We start from the raw sequence: 18,808 nt of genomic DNA, 5'->3' as shown, positions 1-18,808 counted from the left end.
CAGATGTCTGTGTGTTTGGTAACTACAGGCTAGAGGAAAGCACTTAATCAGCTGTGTGTCTCTTCTCATTAACATCATGGCCAGTTCCTTGGCCTCAGAGGCAAGAAGGCCATTTCCTAGTTCATCTGCTATGTTTAGAAATAGAGACCTGAAGGTGTATCTCCAGTTCCCAGAAGCATACCCCGAGGGCCTTCTGTATCAAGTATTTGAGCCTACCTGCCAGGCAGCAGCAAGGACGGGGTGCTCCATGAGGATGGACAACCTGGAAACCACAGGCAATCGCAACACCGGCAGGGCTAGTGACCTCCCTGTGGACTGCTGGGATGGTGATGCTAACCAGTACACAACAGCCCTGTCAGCTCAGGGCATCCCAAGTGGCAAGGCACAAGGTGCATCTATTGTCACAGACCAGAGCACTGAGGCAGCACTTTTTCCAAGCCAGCGTTTTCTTCTCAGTAAAGTATTTCCCCCACCCACAAAATACATAAAGTTGGCTTAGTCACTGGTTTACAAAGCATTGAGTTATTAACGGCATACAGAACTGGAAGCATGCCTTAAGGTCTTCAGTCTTCACGTCAGACTGCTTCCCCCCTAAACTTTCAGGAAGGCAAAGCGTGCCTATCAGAAAGGCTTGAAGTACTCTAAATACTAGGTGTGTATATCCATATTGCAAGAACACCCTTACGACCCACATCTCCCCTCACACTGGTGAGGCCGAGCTCCCAGACACCATCTCGACGGGGCACACCGAGCGCCACCTCCCAGCCGACAACCGCCAACAGCCTGCCGTACCGGCAGCGGCCCGGGCCCCGGCCCGGGCCCAAGCCCAGGCCCCGCCAGCTCCTCGCGGCCGGATCGCCGCCTCACACCGCTCCTCCGCAGCCTGCCGGGCTTTCCCGCTCAAGATGGCGCCGTCCCGCACCTAGCAGCAGGGACGGCCTAGGGAGTCGAGGAACTCCTGTGCCGCAGCCCTGGCGCGTCTGGGCTGGAGAGGGACAAGGAGAGCCAGCACACTCACTCCGAAGTACCGCCAGAAGCCCACCAGCCGTGCTAGGGGGCGGACAGAGCCGAGACATCCGCTTTATCAGCCGCCGCCATGTCCACCCCGACCCTCCGCCCACCATCGCGCAGCATCCTGGGTAGCGCCCTCCCACACCGAAAAGACACACCCCCTCCCGCTTGAGTGGCAGCTCTCCGGCTAATAGGCCAGTGCACCACGTGAGGAGGCGGGAATATCTCCGCCAAACGCCCAATCAGGCGGCGGCAGCGTTGCCGCGGAGGTCGCTGATTGGTGGCTGTCCCGTTTCCAAGGGGAAGAGAGCGCGGTGGGTCTGTGTGAGGGGAAGGCGGCACGGTGCGGCGCGGCGCGGCGCGGTGCGTTGCGTTGCGGCGCGACGGGCGCAGCCTGGACCGGACCGGACCGGACCGGACCGGACCGCGCCGCGCCGCCTCGGCACCACCACCACTACCACGATGAGTTTGCCCTTGAGGTCGGTACGAGCCGGGTGATCCCCCTTCGGGCCCCGGACTGCGGCCGCGGTAACGTCCCGGTGGAGGAGGTGTAGGGGGAAAGCGGGGAGGGGGGGGGGCAGCGGCGGGGCCTGGGCCGGGCCGGTGGTAGTCAGCCGCTGATGTCCGATCCCCTCGGACCGGTGGGGTGAACAGCCGGCAGTTGGCTGAGGGAGGGCTGGGCCCGCCGCGAACGGCTCCGAGAGGCTCGCCTCTGGGTCGTCTGAGGTAACGCAGCGTCAAAAGGCCGTTTAGTAGGCGTTAAGTTCCCCCGTTGGGTTGTTTTTTCGTTTTGGTTTTTTTTTCGTGTTTTGTTGTGTTTTGTTTTTTTTTTTTAATTCAGATTCAGTAACTGTTGCATAAAGGGGCCTGGCTTGTAAACGCTACCCCTGCCAAATCCTCGTCTCCAGGCGTGATTAATATATGGCATACATGATCCTTAAGTTTTCGAGTCTTGAGAACGCCGCTCGTTATATAGTAAAAGCGCTTGTAGAAGAAGTGGCGCTAACCTACTTGCGTTTAAATACTGCTCTGTCTTAAATTCTTTTATGCTAAGTGATAAATAAACACCTGAGTAGCCGGGTCCTTCTGCAGGAGTTCCACGGTAATTTGCTGTCAGACTTACAAACAGATTTCATCATCACAGCTCAAAAAATGTGGGCTGCCTGGAGCTGAGGTGCTCTCCCAGTGCTAATTACATAGCCAGCTCAGAGTTATTTTAGTCCTCCTAAAAGCTATCGTATTCCAAAGCCTGTGTGAAATCACGCTGTCTCAACTGGTCTGCTAAGGACTTCTCACCCTTTGAGGATGTTGCGGTCTGAGGCAGGTCCAGCTTGTGCAGCTTGCACTTCTCGTGTCTGTGTTTGGAATTTTTACTGGTGTAGTTCAGTGGTTGTTGAAAGCTAAATCCCAGCTGTGAGTTTAATCTTTGGTTTTGATTAAAATTAGCAAACCCTTAAAGGAGAAGAAAAAGCAGCTCGTTACAGGAGATCTGGAAAATAAATATCCTTGAAAAGCAGTTTTCTCTTCACTCATCGGTGATTTGTATGCATTTTTACAGTAGGTGACACAGCATGCATTGTGCCTTTGGTGCAAATAAATAGATGAGTGTAAGAAGCCTTTTCCCGAGAGTATAACCTAAACTATTGTTAGAAGGGTCTTCTGGAAGTCATCTAGTCCAGCTTTCAGCTCAGAGCAGGTCCCACTCAAAACAGAATGGGGTGCTGAGTACCTTCTCCAGTTGGGTTCCAAACATTTCTGACGATGGAGACTCCTCAGTCTCCCAGCACAGCTGTTCCAGTGCATAAACACTGGCACTGGGGAGATGTTTCCCATTAGATCCAGTTACACTTTCTCCTCTTGCAGTTTGTTGTCTCCTGTCTTTTCACTGTGCTCCTCTGAGGGAAACCTGTCTGTGTTTTGTGCAATAGCCTTCTAGACAGTGAAGGGCAGCACTTGGATCCCCTCTCCTTAGCCCTTCCCCACCCAGTCCTCCTGCCCCACCACCCTGCTCTAAACCAACCCAGCTCCCCCGGCTTCTCATGCACCACATGCTGCAGCCACCAGGCATGGTAGTCTGCCTTAGACCTTATCGGTTTTCTTTATATGTTTGTTGTACTGAGGTGTCCACAACCTGACGCAGGATACCTCTTGGTCACAGAATGGAGGGGATTTAGCACTGCAATTAGCTGTGCTTATTGCAGCATGTTGCTGAGCTGCACACATGCCCACTTCTTCCAAGAGTCTACCTTGGGTACTGTAACAGCCTTAGCTGAAACCATGTGTTACCTCAAAATGTACCTTTTTTTTTTTTTTTAAGAGTTCTTGCTCTTAAATGGACATTATCTAAGCAATTACTCTGGATACGGTCACTCTCAGTGATGTGAATAAAACACATTTACAGCAAAGTTTATGCTTTACTAGCTTGGTCCCAAAGTATCTTTTATCAGTGCCATCCTTTTCAGTGTTTTCAACTGTTGTTTCCAGTATACAGATCATGTGTTTTCTGTCTGGTATGTAAAAACATACCAGATTTTTCTAGATTTTTCTAGATTAGCCAAGGAAAGGAGGGCTGCCTTTGAGCCAGATGTGCTGATCTGGGGGGCTTGTCTCTTTTACGTATACCAAAACCAGAGCAAAAGATCTTTAGAACAGTGTGTGTGCACGCGTGTGTTTGTGATTTAAAGGATTTAAAATAAATCCATAAATGCTATTTGTCTAAGAACTGTTGCTGGCAACAAAGCCGATTTGTTGCACCTAATGCCCGCTTTAGTAGCCAGACAACCCAGTTGTCTGGCCTAGTTAAGCCTCCAGTGGCCTGTCTGTCTCAGAATTCTTTCTTACAAGCTGTAGTTTAGAAATAAAGTGTTTTCAGCAGTTGTACCATTTCAACTGCTAATCAAGTGTGTAACCTCAAGTATTATTTTTAACTGGTCATTTTTCTATCCTTCTTTTTGTTGTTGTTGTTTATTAACCTTAACACCTGTGACGGTATTGAGTGGGGAGTGTTGTTCAGCTTTCACAAAGGAATTGTCCATTTCAGGTGTTATTTTAAGCTGTGAGGACAAGTTGGGAAAAGATTGAATAGGGCGGGTTGTGATCTCTGCAATTATGGTGAGTTTCTTATTAGTGGGAAATGTTATCTACAATCGTATATTCCCAGTAGAAATCAATTACACTTACTTTTCTTCTTCTTCTATAGGAATGAGCTTTCAGTAGACAAAACTAGAAAGAAGAAAAGAAGGGAACTGACTGAGGAACAGAAGCAAGAAATTAAAGATGCCTTTGAGTTGTTTGATACTGACAAAGATAGAGTAATAAATTATCATGAACTGAAGGTAAAAGTGTTTTTCACTTACACAATTTTATGGCAGATATTGTATATCTGCTCCTTGGTGAGTGTTTAAGATGTTGGCTGTGTCTTTAGAAAATGCTCCATGTTCAGGATCTCTACTGGGCTAATGGAGTGAGGATATTTGAGGGGGGGGTGGGAAGGAAATACTGGGTTGGTGTAGGAATAAGCTGTTCTTCCCACACTATGTACTTGACAGAGTAACTGAATTGCTGCAGCATCCTGTGTAACGCTGGTCTGAATGCTCTGCAGAGAATGACTAAGTGGGAAAAGCTCTTGAAAAGGCTGTTTCATGCTTTTTAAAGGCACTACATAATCTAAAGCTTGGTTTTCTGAAAATCCATAGGTTTCAGGTGCTTAGGTAAAAGATGTACAGCAAATTTGTAAAACTGTTGACTACAAGCCAGAGGTTACCCACTTGCATTTTTCAACAGGAGCCTATGGATTGTAGGAATGAGGTGTGCTGTTTTCTGTGCCTGTGGGACACTTAGTAGCTTCCCTTCCCAGCGAAGGCTTCTCCTGTTGATGGCTATCAGCAGATGAAGGCTAGGATGGCAGTCTTTCCTAGAGAGTCCTCCTGACTGGAAGCCTCTAGAACTAGTACAGGAAGCTTATTAAAGTTTTTTTTTAAAAAATCTTTGGTGATTTTTTATTCTAATAATGCTACATCAAGAAGAAAAGGCAGCTTGAAGAGGCTAGTGTTTCTGTCACCTATTGAGTGAGACTCTTTCAGGAAGGAATACCTAATCCAGCCTGCCATTCCACATTCTGGCTCTACCAAGTAACTCAAAGGGAGGGGGAGCAGGAAGGCTTATTTTTACTTTAACTGCTGTTACAGGAATGTCTTAAGTGCAGTGATTCTCTTCCCTTTATTTCAGAGTTCAGGTATTTTATCTTTGCTGGAGCCACAGTGAGCAGGGGAGTACCAGGGACTGTTTTGGTACTGTTATCATATACTTTGAATTCTCAGCCATTGTGATCACTTGCAAAACTGTTTCTTAGCTATCTAAAATAAAAAATAGGCTGGTTTATATTTTTCACTGGAAAAGCAGTAAAGTCACTTGTCGGAGGACTTGTAAACCTGTGAACATTTGCAGGCTTAGTATGAATACTGAAGAAGGATAATTTGAAGAATGATTTTTCAATTTTATCTTTGAAAAACGGTTGGTACTTGAAATGTTTGTGGAAGCGAGGAAATTAAACCTACTTGTCCTAAGAAGCATTTGGTCCCATCAGTAAAATCCCTGAAAATGCAAAGGCTGGTTTTTCACTGTAACTTGATGTTCCATTTGGTAATAGTAGTTTTAGGTGATTTTTATATCCAAAGCTATTTTACTTGTATTAATTTTATTTATTATTGTTGCCAAATCACTGATACACACCTTCTCTCTTGGGCAAGAGAGTAATTACTGAAAATAAAAAGAAATCTGTTATATCTGTAATTTAATCTTCATATACGGTTGCACTTCTGTTTTATTCCAAAAGGTGGCAATGAGAGCCTTGGGATTTGATGTGAAAAAAGCTGATGTACTGAAAATACTTAAAGATTATGATCAAGAAGCGACAGGCAGGATCACCTTTGAAGATTTTAATGAAGTTGGTATGTGTTTGATTATGCACCTTTAGAGAAATTTAGTCTATAGTCATGGCTACAATTTGAAAGCAGTACTTTGGGTACTTTTTCAGTTATCTAGTATTATTAAGAAATAGAAGTGGGAGATGTAATTTCATATTTTTCTTAATAAAAATTAATAGTAGAGGAAAATAAATGTTTGCATTCTGAATATTAAGTTTGATACGTAGAGATAAATGATAGCCATGGTGTAAAAGGAAATAGAGTATACACAGTCCTAGTCTTTTTCAAACTTATACAAAGGAACAAGTACTAACTTAAAATGTGTTTTCGTGTGTTTTTAATGGATTTTGTAAGATTCTCCTTCCTACTGTGGAAAAAGTATTTAGCTTTTATTTTCATGGGAAGAAGTCTACAAACACAGACAAACTGTAAACTGAATACAGGCTTCAAGTATACCAAAGATAAGAGAAATTGAAGCAGATATTAAATATTGTGCTTCAAGGATTTTCAACTGTTGATAAAAACAGTAGAGTTTCACAAGCTGTTTCATCTGAAGAATGTGCATTGTGCAGTTTGACATATTTTGAGTATGTAGTGATCTTCAGAATTTTTAATGATTAAAGTTTATTTAAGGATTTTCTCATTTTTACACATAATTTATACTTTTACATGCAATTTGCATTTACCAAAAAAATAAGCTGTGTGGGATTTCTCCATGTGTGGCTTCATATCTCCATTTCATTATTCTAGTCCATGTGTTCAAGGTATTAGATTTCTGTAAATTTTCGGGGGGGGGGGAAACAAAGCAAAAAACCCAGTGTACATGTATATTTGCTCTTGGCTATGAATAACAATCTACTTAACGTGGCATAACAGTTATTTATTGAAACATGGCAAATTTTAACAATTTAACAGGTTAGCATTGAACAAAACGTATTGTTAATAACTGATAATATTTTTGTAGTTGTATTCCAGATTAGAGCAAATTTAAGTCAGAAAAGAACCAAAAATAAAGCTAAGGGGGAAATATATGTGAACAGTCCCGATTTAATAAAAAAAAAAAAGAAAAAGAAGTGAGAGTATTGATTTAATAGTAAAAATAAATTTATAATTACATCATTATGCTAAAATAGTATACAGTTGAATATACTGTAATTACTGTGTAATTCTCTTCTAATTCCTGATGTTCAGTTTTGTAATTGTTTCCTGGTTCTGACTGGCCTATGAATATGGGCAGTCAATATGTGCTGTGAGAAGCTAGGAAAATTGTTGTAGAAAGCACTGCATGTACTTGGAAGGCAGCTGAACCTGTCCCAAAACTTGAATCGGATTTGAGTGCTGCTATACCACAATATGACCTCGACACAGAATTAATTCTAGAAGAAAGATCAGGGAGTTAGGCAAAATAGGTTTTAGAAGTTTTAATTGTGAAGAGCTGCTGCATATAGCTAAGCAATTATTAGGCCATCAATTTTTCATAATTTAATGTTTTGTATGGTTTTAAATGTAGGAATGGCCCATATAATATGTGTACAGATGCAGTTATATTTTGCCTTGTTTTGTACGATCATGTTACTTATAGTATTTAGAGATCTAGTATTTTATTGTTCTTCAGCTGACGTTGCTGTTGTCTTTTTGTTACAAAAAGTAGAATTTTTCAAATTACGTAACACAGTCATGCAGTGTAGTTGGTTTAAATGAAAACACTTAAATTTAATATAAATCTGAGGGATTTATGTAGACATACTAACTTCATTGCTCTAGTGAGCTTGTATGAGCTTCAATCTAATTTTTTCCTGTCAAGTTCACTAAGCCAGAGCAGGCTTTCCATCTGCAGATAGCAGCAAATGCTAAGTGGCTCTCTACACGCGAGCGGGGTTGATGTGTTTTTAATGGCTTGATGAAAGTCATAAATAGCAAGCCCTGTAATACAAGACTAGCAGGTACAAAGATGTGAAGATTATTTATGGTTCGTTCCAGAGATGTCTGAAATAGTTACTAGAAAAATATTTTATGTGGCAAGTTTGTCTTTTCTATTACAGAAACTGGCAAATGGTGATAAAAGGAATAATAAAGACTGATAAATCCTTTCAGAATTAACATATTGCAGTTCATAGCAGTGTCCTATTCATAACCCCTGGGATTAGGGTTTTTTGTTAGTGTAGTTTCGTATCTAAAAGAGAAGTTCCATGTGAATTTTTTTTTATTACTTAGTGTTTCAGTGTTCTCTCCAAGTCAAAATTCTGTCCTGATCAAAATGTATAAAATTAAAAAAAAAATCACATGTCCTCACCTGTCAGAGCTGATGTTTTTCTGAAAGGTAAGTTTGGAACAGAGGAGGCATGCGTATACTTTTAATTCCTGTTAAAAAGTGTGTTGAAAGCATGACTGTGTCTAAATTGCCACATAGCTTTACATTGCAACAGGTATGTCCCAAAGAGAAACTCAGCTTGGGAAAAGAGGGTTGAGAAGGAGAGCTCAGAAAACAGCCAAACAGATACACATGTTGAATTGAAATACAGAAAAATGGAAGAACAGGTGAAGCCAGAGGTCTTATGTTCTTCATATTGTCTCAGTCTGCTAAGGTCATTCTGAGTTAATCCTTCAGAATTTTTTAGTCTGACTTAAGTATCCTTCTTACAGTGACAGACTGGATGCTGGACAGAGACCCACAAGAAGAAATGCTCAAGGCATTCAAACTGTTTGATGATGACGACTCTGGTAAAATAAGTCTGAGAAACCTGCGCCGTGTTTCTAGGGAGTTGGGTGAAAATATGTCTGATGAAGAACTAAGGGCTATGATTGAAGAATTTGATAAGGATGGAGATGGAGAAAGTATGTGTGAGCAAACAAAACCCCATATAATCTGTTACTAATTTTTAAACATGGTTTTGTTGTGAAAATGTCCTCTTTGGTTTTGATGCCGTGAAAAGCCAAAATCAGGACTCAACAGTCTGAATGACTATTAAGCGGGTATTCTTTATTGCAGCGCTGGACGCACAGGGGATCACTTCTCCTAATGTGCGTGCCTGCACAGGGTTTGTTGCATAACTTATACAAGCTTTAGACATATTCTTCAGTTTTCTGAGAAAAGATATACATATTCATTAATATTCCAAGAACTCACCATCATATGCAAATGTCCTTTGTGCATGCCTGTTGGTGTCTCTGTGTGGTTGTTAGAGGTCTCTGGATGAAGGATCTACTCTTCCTCCCTGTGCCCGCTAGTCAACTTTTGCTTTCGTGCAAACTCAGTTCTGAGAATACGTATAAACTGTCCTTTTGGGGTAGTCTGTTCTGGTTTAGTGTTTGCTGTGCAGTTCCTTATCTTTATGGTTCTGTACACCTGCTTTTCTAAGGTAAAATTTTGTCATAAATTTATTTAGGAGCTTGTCTTGAAGCCTTTCCGACTCCCCGAAAGCAATAAGTTTTAGTCACAACAGTTCTAATTCTTTCAGTTTCCTTCTAAATAACTTTCACTTCAAACTTAATTTAGCTTACAAATAATGGAAACTGTTGTTTTTGACAACTACTAACTCTGGAAACACATCTCGGAGTCCAAAAATCTAATTGATTTCTCAGGTTGATTCACCACTAACTCTTATTCAACCGATCTCTATTAAAAGATTAGTGAAAGTGTAGTTGAAGGTGGAAGTAAATGAACTGGTACATGGGAGATTCCATGTACCTACATTATATTTTTATTTCTTTATAAATCAGTAAAAGGATTAAAGGGCTAAGAGAAACACTTTTGATCGCCTAGTCAATATTTGTTAAGTGGTGATGTGTCACCATAGTGATTTCAGCACATTAGTCAGATATGGAGTATTAAGCTAATAAGTCATGCTGGATGGCCCCTTACCCTAAATCTATGCAGGATCAGCTTGGATGAGTTTTTAATGTACTTCTGAAACTAAGAGTGCTGAAGAACACTGTGAAAAACGGCTCTGGGCAATTGACAAGATTTGTACAGAGTGGGCTGCAAAAGGGATATTTTAGCTAGATAAAGAATGAATTAACAAATCCAGTTTGATACTATGTTTATTAAATCTTTGTGAGCACTGAAACTTAGGGGTTTTTTTGGTTAATTTGAAAACACCCTTATGTTTACACCAGGAACCTTAATATCTGAATTTCGGGAACCACTCGTTTGAGACCATGTACATAAACACAGCACTGTTAACAGTCATCGAAACCCACTTCTGAGTTTTTTCTTTCAGGATGGTGACTCATGCCTGAGATTTCACTAGCAGTGCATCAGCTTTTCCAGTTGCAATAGTATTTCTACTTGTGAGCCACCACATCTGTTGGACTCAAAACTTTCACTGCTAGTGAAAAAATACTGTGGTGTTTTTGGCCTTGTGGCAGACACTCTTCCCCTCTACGCTGTTTGAGATGGAGGTTATCCCGCACTTCGGAATACAAATACTGAAGTGCTTAAACAACCCCTTTCTTTTCAAGAGGAAGAGCAGAACATTTTAAATGTGGTCAGTGGTGTGGAAATGAGAATCTTTTGTCCCGTTGTAGTGGTGTAAATACAGGGCCTGGGGACAGAGGCAGTGAAAGGTCAGTGCTTCAGCTGCCAGAAGAGTGTTAATGTTGACACGCTTATTACTAAAGTAAGTGCTGAGGCAAGTATGTGATTTCTTTCCTTTTGGAGCTGTTGTTTTCTGGTATCTTTCTATGGTCTGAGGCCATGGTTCATCAATAAATTCACACTGCATAATTCTCATGTTCCTCCAGGCTCCCAGCTGTGTCTTTCCGACCACTTGCACTGGCATCTGTGATCCCACAGGGTGAGATGTTTAAGGGAGCTAAGCCAGGAGAAAAGTATTCATTTTAGTCTTTAAGCATTATTTTTCTTGCTGCTTAGATTCCTGAACTGTTCAGGGTGCTTGATTGGATTTTCTTGGAGCTGCATCCTGAGAAAATAGATTTTGTTTTTTCTCAGTGTTTCCTACAGGTTATTTGAAGCAGGTCAGGATAGTGAAGTCTACAAATCTTCTGTTTTCAGGCACTTTTCTGTGTGCAGTGACACACAGGATTGCAGTTGTGATTTCTGGTAGACAATAGGATACTGACTTACTTTGTTTTCAGTAGCTGCATGGCAAACAAGGAATAATGCTTTTTTTCTCACTGCATTAGATTGATCAGTAGTCTAGGTGTTATTCTGAAAAGCGGGTTCATTCGCCCGGTGTGCAAACCACCAAACCACACAGAGCAGAGGTATTTTATTCAACTCATTTTTGCACAAAGATGGGTGCTAGGTGGTAACCCACAAAGCTAGCACCCCACTCTGAGAAATTACAAGGTATTTATACAGGTAAATGTGTCAGTCAGAGCTAATATTCACACAGTTAATTTCTTTCTTGCTTTGATGTACAGGCACACCTCGCTTTTAATTTACCACACATGCTCAGAGACTAAGGGACTTACTGGGGGGGCGGTTCCTGGCCTATGGGCCTGATTTGTAGTATTATACTGAAGATAGTTCACCTTCTGGGCACTTCGTTCTTATCAACATCCCAATTAGTTTTTCTCCTTGACTGTACACTTTATCACCCTGTTCTCAGCAGCTTCTGAGGCTGGATGTTTGCTTTCATCAGTTTCTCAGCTCTCCTCAAGGACATAGTCATAAAACAGGTGCTTGTTTATCTCTCTGTTCCCATTTCGGGCTACCAAATTCTGTTTTGCCAAGCTCACATAGTTCATTGTTACGGCTTAGCAGAGAACTCAAAAACTTTCATGTTCTTCAGGATATCATAGGCAGATAGCTTAATCTTGAGCTTGTTTTCCTTTTAAAATGAAGAGTTGCAAGGACATTGCATTGCTAGCTTTACTTTTTAAGATGCATTTTACTTTTTTAATGAAGGTGTAGCTGTAGAGGTGAGCAAGAGTGAAAGTCATCTGCAAGCACATTTTGTTCTGTGTTGCGCTTCTCGAGCTGCCATCTGAGATGTCATAATCATGGATCAAGGATAGTACTTTGTCATGTGGCTATTTGGTCACTACAAATTGAATGTAAACCATTAGCTCCTTTCAGGAAGGTTACAGAGTCATAATTATTTTAGGTCAGTGCTACCTACATCTTTTAACTCAAATTGATCAGCTAGGAGTGGGTGGCTCAGTTTCCTCAGTGTCATTCATCCATTCACTCTCTTTGTTAGAGCAGTCAAGCACAAGATCGGATATGGAAGATTGACAGCATAATGTTTGTATATGGTGCTGTTTATACTTAAGGGTCTGTGTTTTCTGTTCTTTAAAGAAAACTGATGCTGTTTCTAGCTTTTTTAAGATTCATTCTGAAAAAGTAAATAATCTTATGAATCACTGTTCCATTTAGCTTCAAACATCTGGGTCATGTAGGAAAATCTTGCTGTCATCTAATTCTCCTTTTCATGCCCCTCCCCCCCAAAATTATCTGGAACTGTTAGTTGGTAGCTTTTTTAATTGATACTTCAAATACAGGAATAATACCACTTGTGGTATAACACCCTTCTTATATTTAAGAGATTTTGCTCATAGTGAAATAAGACCTGTTGTGTGATACTCGGGCTACTTGAACCCTTGCATTGCCAGCAAAATCACTGAGCTGTACTGGTCCACTGTACCTAAATTTCTGTAGAAGAAAGTATTTTTGACATATTTCTGTCTGCCTTAATAATGCAAATAGTCTAGTTTTCATATTCCTGGTCTTAGGAATGACTCTGTTTTGGAGTATGACTACTTTTAGAAACACATGCTGTCAGTTCATGCATTTTTTTTCATCTTGTGTGGATGCACCTGTAGGAAACACTACCCAGTCTTAGGTCTCAGATTTTGGCACAGAATTAGGGAAAAAAAAAAAACCAACTCCACTGGAATAATATGCTCCTTTAACTCTCCAGAGTCTTAATCAATGTTTTCTTCATATTAGCTGTTATACTGGTTTGCTCTTTTATGATCATTTATGTCATAGAATTGAGGGAAATCTGATGCTAGGAAAGACGGTGATTGCATCTGATTTCATTGTGCTTATCTTCTGAACAGATCCCAAGTCTGAGGAGGATTAACTGGGATTAACTGGGTTACTGAGAACTGTAACTATGCTTCTCTTTGCAGTTTGTTTGAATGTTACAAAACTTGTCATTATAATACTGTATTTCCACTTTGCAGCATTGTTTAACAAAGATATTTCAAACCAGAGAATATTTTGGGGTGGATGTTTGTATTTGTGCTGTTACTGTGCTGTTACTGTGATAAAGCTGTGGAAATGCTTTTTAAAGTCATACAGACAACATAGTGCTTATATGTAGTAGAACTTGACGTAGTCATACGGTGGACTGATATTTCAGAATAAAGGGGCCTAAGATAGACTAGGTCTACTTGTTTCATATTTTTTAACATGTATTGCAACAGGGCAGATTTGGGGTTTTTTTTAATCCTGTAACATAGTTGATTTTTTAAAATTTTCTTGTAGCTCTAAATGTAGCTCTTACTTTGCAGTGCTCTGTTTAGGAATAGCTTGAGTACACTGGCTGGGACAGATAATGTCAGGGAGAATTCTTCATTCGTGTCTGATGTTTTCAGCACCACTGACTTACTCTAATCATTCCCCACTACAGTAATTAGTCGCAGAGTGAACATGTTCATTGGTTAACTCTTTCACAGTGGCTCTGTTTTAACGCATGAGTAAGGTCAATAGCTCAGGTACAAGTGCAGCAAAATAATTAATGACTGCTAATTAATTTATTATTATGACTTAATTTCTTCAAGCAAATTTTTATAAAATTTCAGTTAATTATAACTGAAGAATGAGGAAATTTCAGATGGGGGAAAGCTTGTCAAAATCCATTTTAATTCTAGCTAATTTGTGGAATAATTAGTAAATGATCTTAAAATTAATTTTGTATTTGGTAAGTGTTACAGGTTTGAGAGAGAGAGGAATAGCATGGTTTGGGGTGGAGGGGCAGATTGTACATAAATGTCTGAATCGTGATTTTAAGAATAAAACTGAATTTGATCATAACTGGACCTGCATTATTGTTGCTTGAAGAGCACATAAAATTTGTATTTTTATAAATCTTAAAAGATAATAATAATAATAAAGTATTAGGCTTTTGCATAGCCATCTTTTTACATACTTTTTTTCAGTGTTTTTTGTTTTTTCTATCTTGTACTTCTAGAAAATTTTTACTATCCAAATTGAAAATAATAGCTTGTTGTATGAGAGCTACGTTCTGGCTTAAGTATTCCACGTAATTAAGCTTGCATTCTGACTTTTCTCTTTACATGAAAAAAGTGCAAAATCTCTGTTGTTCTAGAAGCCAAAAATCCAGACTTGTGAGCCCTGATTAGTAATGGGTGAGGCAACGAATACTAACCGGGAAACCTTTAGGTAAAAAGTGTAATCCAAATATGCCTTGTTTTCTTTATGGTTTGTGAATGTTTGCTGTTTGTCTAATGATTTTCTCTTTTTCTAGTCAATCAAGAAGAATTCATTGCTATTATGACTGGAGATACTTAGTATTAGAAGAAAAGAAACAAACTCGGCACAAAAAGGAAGAATCATTGGCAGTTCCATTACAGTGTTTTGTACTTCCATTTACGTCTGTAGCTGGAGTGATGCAGAGTGTTACTTTCCTCTGAGGACCAAAATAGAGACAGGTTATGTGCACTGATAGTTTAGCACTCTGTATCACTAAATATTATCACCAGAATAATTGCTATTTCACTTCAGAATCACTAAGTAACGCTGCATCAAGTACTCACTCCTAAAACAGCTTTGTATAAGATTTCTAACTTGTACTGTAGAAGAACACCTTTTGAGGTAGACTGTGTTAGCTGTGGCCTTAGTTTTGACACATAAAGTTTGACAAAATTCCACTTTAATAAAGGGTTCTTTGCTGTTGCTACTTGTAAGTCTTATTTTTGTAGTTTAGTCTGAACTAGAGTATAACGTAAAATTCTTTGGGTAAAAGATTTTTTTTTATTTATAGGCTTGTACTTCCACTGTTATAGGCGAATGGTAATATTAAATGAGCAAATATTTGCATCCTCAAAGATGCAATTTATTAACTCTGTATTACCTCTGTGTGATAGCAAAGGACAGGCAACCACGCATCATGATAAACTGTATCAAAAGTGTGCTTAAATCATCCAGTTGTCAGCCAGCAGCTTTTTCTTCAGTAACTACAGCTCTGACAGCTGTGGAGACAATGACAGCTGTTTACAATGAGTAGATGCTCCTTCTGCAGTGTCTAGTTAGAGGAGAAGCAGTTGAAGAGACTGGATGTATTTCTAGTTTGCCAGGTGTCCTCCAGAAGAGTTCTTGTTGGGTGATCTTCCAGATTTCCTGTGTATTAGTTGTAGTTTCTTCTTTCTAAAATTAACTCTCCATATATATCAGAAAATGTAGGTAAATCGGTCCTGTGTTCATTGTTATTGTCAGAAAAGCAGCTGCTTTTTAACTGTCAGTAATCCTGGGTTAATGAACAGGTTTGCCCTGGACAAACACTCAGAGCCTAGAATTTACTGAAGATAGAAGTTAAGGTCATTAAAGTTAATAGATTTTTCCTATTATTTTTCCAGTGTGTATTGTAACATTCTTACCTGTGAAATACTGTGTTGCCCTCTATTAAGCTATCGATACCAGTCCATTCTTACAGGAGGTTATAGCAATTCAAAATGACTATCAGTGGCTCCATATAACTCATCAAGTAATATGAACCAGTGGATATGTGGCTGTCAGCTGGGATTTCCATGCTGGATCACTCTCATTCAGAGAGATGGCTTTTGAACAGCTGGTGCTAGGAAAGGACATTCTTCCTGTTCAGATTTTATTTTTCTTTTTTTTTTTTTTTCCAAAATCAGTTTTGAAAATGAGGAAAAAATGGTAGGGATAAAATTAATATGAAATTTGTGGGAGTGAAGGAGTAATTGGTATTTGCCAGGAATTTTCAGCCTTGTTAATGTTCAGGTAATGTCTCAGTCTTAAAGTTTGAGTAAAACTTTCAGTGCTATATCAGACCTGAATTTTATAAGCAGGTTCATGCTCAAAAAGTAAACAGCACAAAATATTTGCAGGATGAAGATTGCTGTTAAGGGGGAAAATTATTTTATATATAATAAGGACATACTTTATTTCTTTTGTATTATTTCAGCATAATAGTTGGGAAAGGAGAAAAATACGAGTTAAAGGATTCTACCATGCAAGAGAAAATCGTGCTTGGGAATAAATAGGGCAAACTTCTTAGAAGTCAGGTAAAATGCTTCAGAATAACAAAAAAGCACACATAAAATGTAAAACTTCTTTAAAAAAAAACCCCAACCATTAAAAAATACCCAAACAAACAAACAAAAAAACCACAACAACTTTTAGCCAGCATTTTGCAATCTTAGCAGATTTGTTGGGATGGTGAGTATTTAGGGGAAAAGATTCCATGTTTGGGACTGAGCTGATGAACTAATCTTAACAAGTGTTTCCTAGGAACAATGCAGGTATTGTCCACTTCAGTAGTTTCTGGCTTTGCTTTTAATTTCTTACGTAAGTAATTTCAGGGACATTTTTATGTTCTGCAGACGGTGAAAGTGATAGACAACTTAAAAGGTCCCTTAGTAGTCATCAAAAAACTTTCTCCCTGAGAATCACAGCCTTACTCCAAATATGCCATTTTTCTGATACTCTGGTGTGTTTTTAACGGGGATGTTACCATTCTGTTCCTCTGTAGATGGCTAGTATTTACTTCATAGAATCATTAAGGTTGGAAAAGACCTCTGGGATCATCAAGTCCAACCATCAACCCAACACTACCACATCTCTTAAACCATGCCCTGAAGTGCCACGTCTACACATCTTTTAAATACCTCCAGAGATGGTGACTCCCCTGCTTCTCTGGGCAGCCTCTTCCAATGCCTGACCACTTTGTCAGCGAAGAAATTTCTCCTAATATCCAATCTAAACCTCCTCTGATGCAGCTTGAGGCCATTTCCTCGTGTTATCAAAAGTGACTTGGGAGCAGAGACCAGCCCCCCCCTCACTCCAGCCCCTCTCAGGCAGCTGCAGAGAGCGAGAAGGGCTCCCCTCAGCCCCCCCTTCTCCAGGCTAAACCCCCCCAGCCCCCTCAGCCGCCCCCCAGCACACTTGTGCTCCAGACCCTGCCCCAGCCCCGCTGCCCTTCTCTGGACACGCTCCAGCCCCTCCAGGCCCTTCTTGTCCCGAGGGGCCCAAACCTGAGCCCAGCACTCGAGGTGGGGCCTCCCCAGGGCCCAGCACAGGGGCCCCATCCCTGCCCAGCTCCTGCTGGCCACCCCAGTGCTGACACAAGCCCGGGGGCTGGTGGCCTCCTTGGCCACCCGGGCACTGCTGGCTCATGCCCAGCCGGCTGTCAGCCAGCACCCCCAGGGCCTTCTCCGCCGGGCACTTCCCAGCCCCTCTGCCCCAGGCCTGGGGCGCTGCCTGGGGTTGGTGTGACCCAAGGGCAGGACCCGGCATGTGGCCTTGTTAAACCTCACACAACTGGCCTCGGCCCATCGATCCAGCCTGTGCAGGTCCCTCTGCAGAGCCTTCCTGCCCTCCAGCAGATCAACACTCCTGCCCAACTTGGTGTCATCTGCAAACTTACCGAGGGTGCACTCAATGCCCTCATCCAGATCATTGATAAAGATATTAAACAAGTCTGGCCCCAACGCTGAGCCCTGGGGAACCCTGCCTGTGACCGGCCACCAGCTGGGTTTAGCTCCCTCACCACAACTCTCTGGGCTCGGCCGTCCAGCCAGTTTTTTACCCAGCAAAGAGTACACCCGTCCAAGCCATGAGCCGCCAGCTTCTCTAGGAGGATGCTGTGGGAAACAGTATCAGAGGCTTTGCTAAAGTCCAGCTAGACAACATCCACAGCCTTTCCCTCATCCACCAGGCGGGTCCCTGGTCGTAGAAGGAGCTCAGGTTGGTCAGGCAGGACCTGCCTTTCATGAAGCCATGCTGACAGGGCCTGATCCCTTGGTTGTCCTGCACATGCTTGGTGAGCACCCTCAAGGTGAACCGCTCCATAACCTCCCCCCGTACCGAGGTCAGGCTGACAGGCCTGTAGTTCCCTAGATCCTCCTTCCAGCCCTTCCTGTAGGTGGGCATCACATCAGCAAGCCTCCAGTCATCTGGGACCTTCCCTGTTAACCAGGACTGCTGATAAATGACGGAGAGTGGCTTGGCAAGGTCCTCCGCCAGCTCCCTCAGTACTCTCGGGTGGATCCCATCTGGCCGCAGAGACTTGTGAGTGTCCGGGTGGAGCAGCAGGTCGTTAAACTGTTTCTTCCTGGATTATGGGGGGTTTATTCTGCGATCTGTCCCTGCCTTCCAGGTCCAGGGGCTGAATACCCTCAGGATAACTGGTCTGACTGTTAAAGACTGAGGCAAAGAAGGCGTTTAGTACCTCAGCCTTTTCCTCATCCTCAGTTGCAATGTTCCCCTCCACATCCAATAGAGGATGGAGATTCTCTTGATTCTCTCTTTGTTGTTTGTATATTTGTAAAATCATTTTTGTTATCCCTGACAGCAGTAGCGAGGTTGAGTTCTAGCTGGGCTTTTGCTTGCCTAATTTTCTCCCTACAAGACCGAACAACATCTCTGTACTCTTCTTGAGCTGCCTGCTCCTTCTTCTAAAAGAGGTAGACTCTCCTTTTTTTCCTGAGTACCAGCAGAAGCTCCCTGTTCCACCAGGCTGGTCGTCGTCTTCCCCGCCAGTTCGTCTTGCAGCACTTGGGGACAGCCTGCTCCTGCACCTGCAAGACTTCCTTCTTGAAGAAAGCCCAGCCTTCCTGGCATCCTTTGCCCTTCAGGACTGCCTCCCAAGGGACTCTCCCAGCCAGTGCCCTGAATAGGCCAAAGTCTGCCCTCC

At 41.8% G+C, this 18,808-nt stretch overlaps 1 protein-coding gene across 1 annotated transcript; it reads left to right on the top strand.

The window, feature by feature from the left end:
* Positions 1 to 1,304: 1,304 nt before the first annotated feature.
* Positions 1,305 to 14,826, top strand: CETN3 (centrin 3). The gene is made up of 5 exons (XM_064438098.1): positions 1,305 to 1,490; positions 4,211 to 4,346; positions 5,846 to 5,960; positions 8,580 to 8,771; positions 14,399 to 14,826. The coding sequence occupies exons 1-5, from the start codon at positions 1,474 to 1,476 to the stop codon at positions 14,440 to 14,442; spliced, it is 504 nt and encodes a 167-aa protein (XP_064294168.1). The 5' UTR covers positions 1,305 to 1,473; the 3' UTR covers positions 14,443 to 14,826.
* Positions 14,827 to 18,808: the final 3,982 nt, after the last annotated feature.

This window comes from Phalacrocorax carbo, chromosome Z (genome assembly GCF_963921805.1).
Source record: "Phalacrocorax carbo chromosome Z, bPhaCar2.1, whole genome shotgun sequence".
NCBI lineage: Eukaryota > Metazoa > Chordata > Aves > Suliformes > Phalacrocoracidae > Phalacrocorax > Phalacrocorax carbo.
This window is presented reverse-complemented; position numbering and strand designations above follow the sequence as displayed.

Coding starts and splice junctions, on each gene's coding strand:
- CETN3 (XM_064438098.1), top strand. Junction 4,347..5,845: donor TAAATTATCATGAACTGAAG/GTAAAAGTGTTT, acceptor TTATTCCAAAAG/GTGGCAATGAGAGCCTTGGG. Junction 8,772..14,398: donor TAAGGATGGAGATGGAGAAA/GTATGTGTGAGC, acceptor CTCTTTTTCTAG/TCAATCAAGAAGAATTCATT.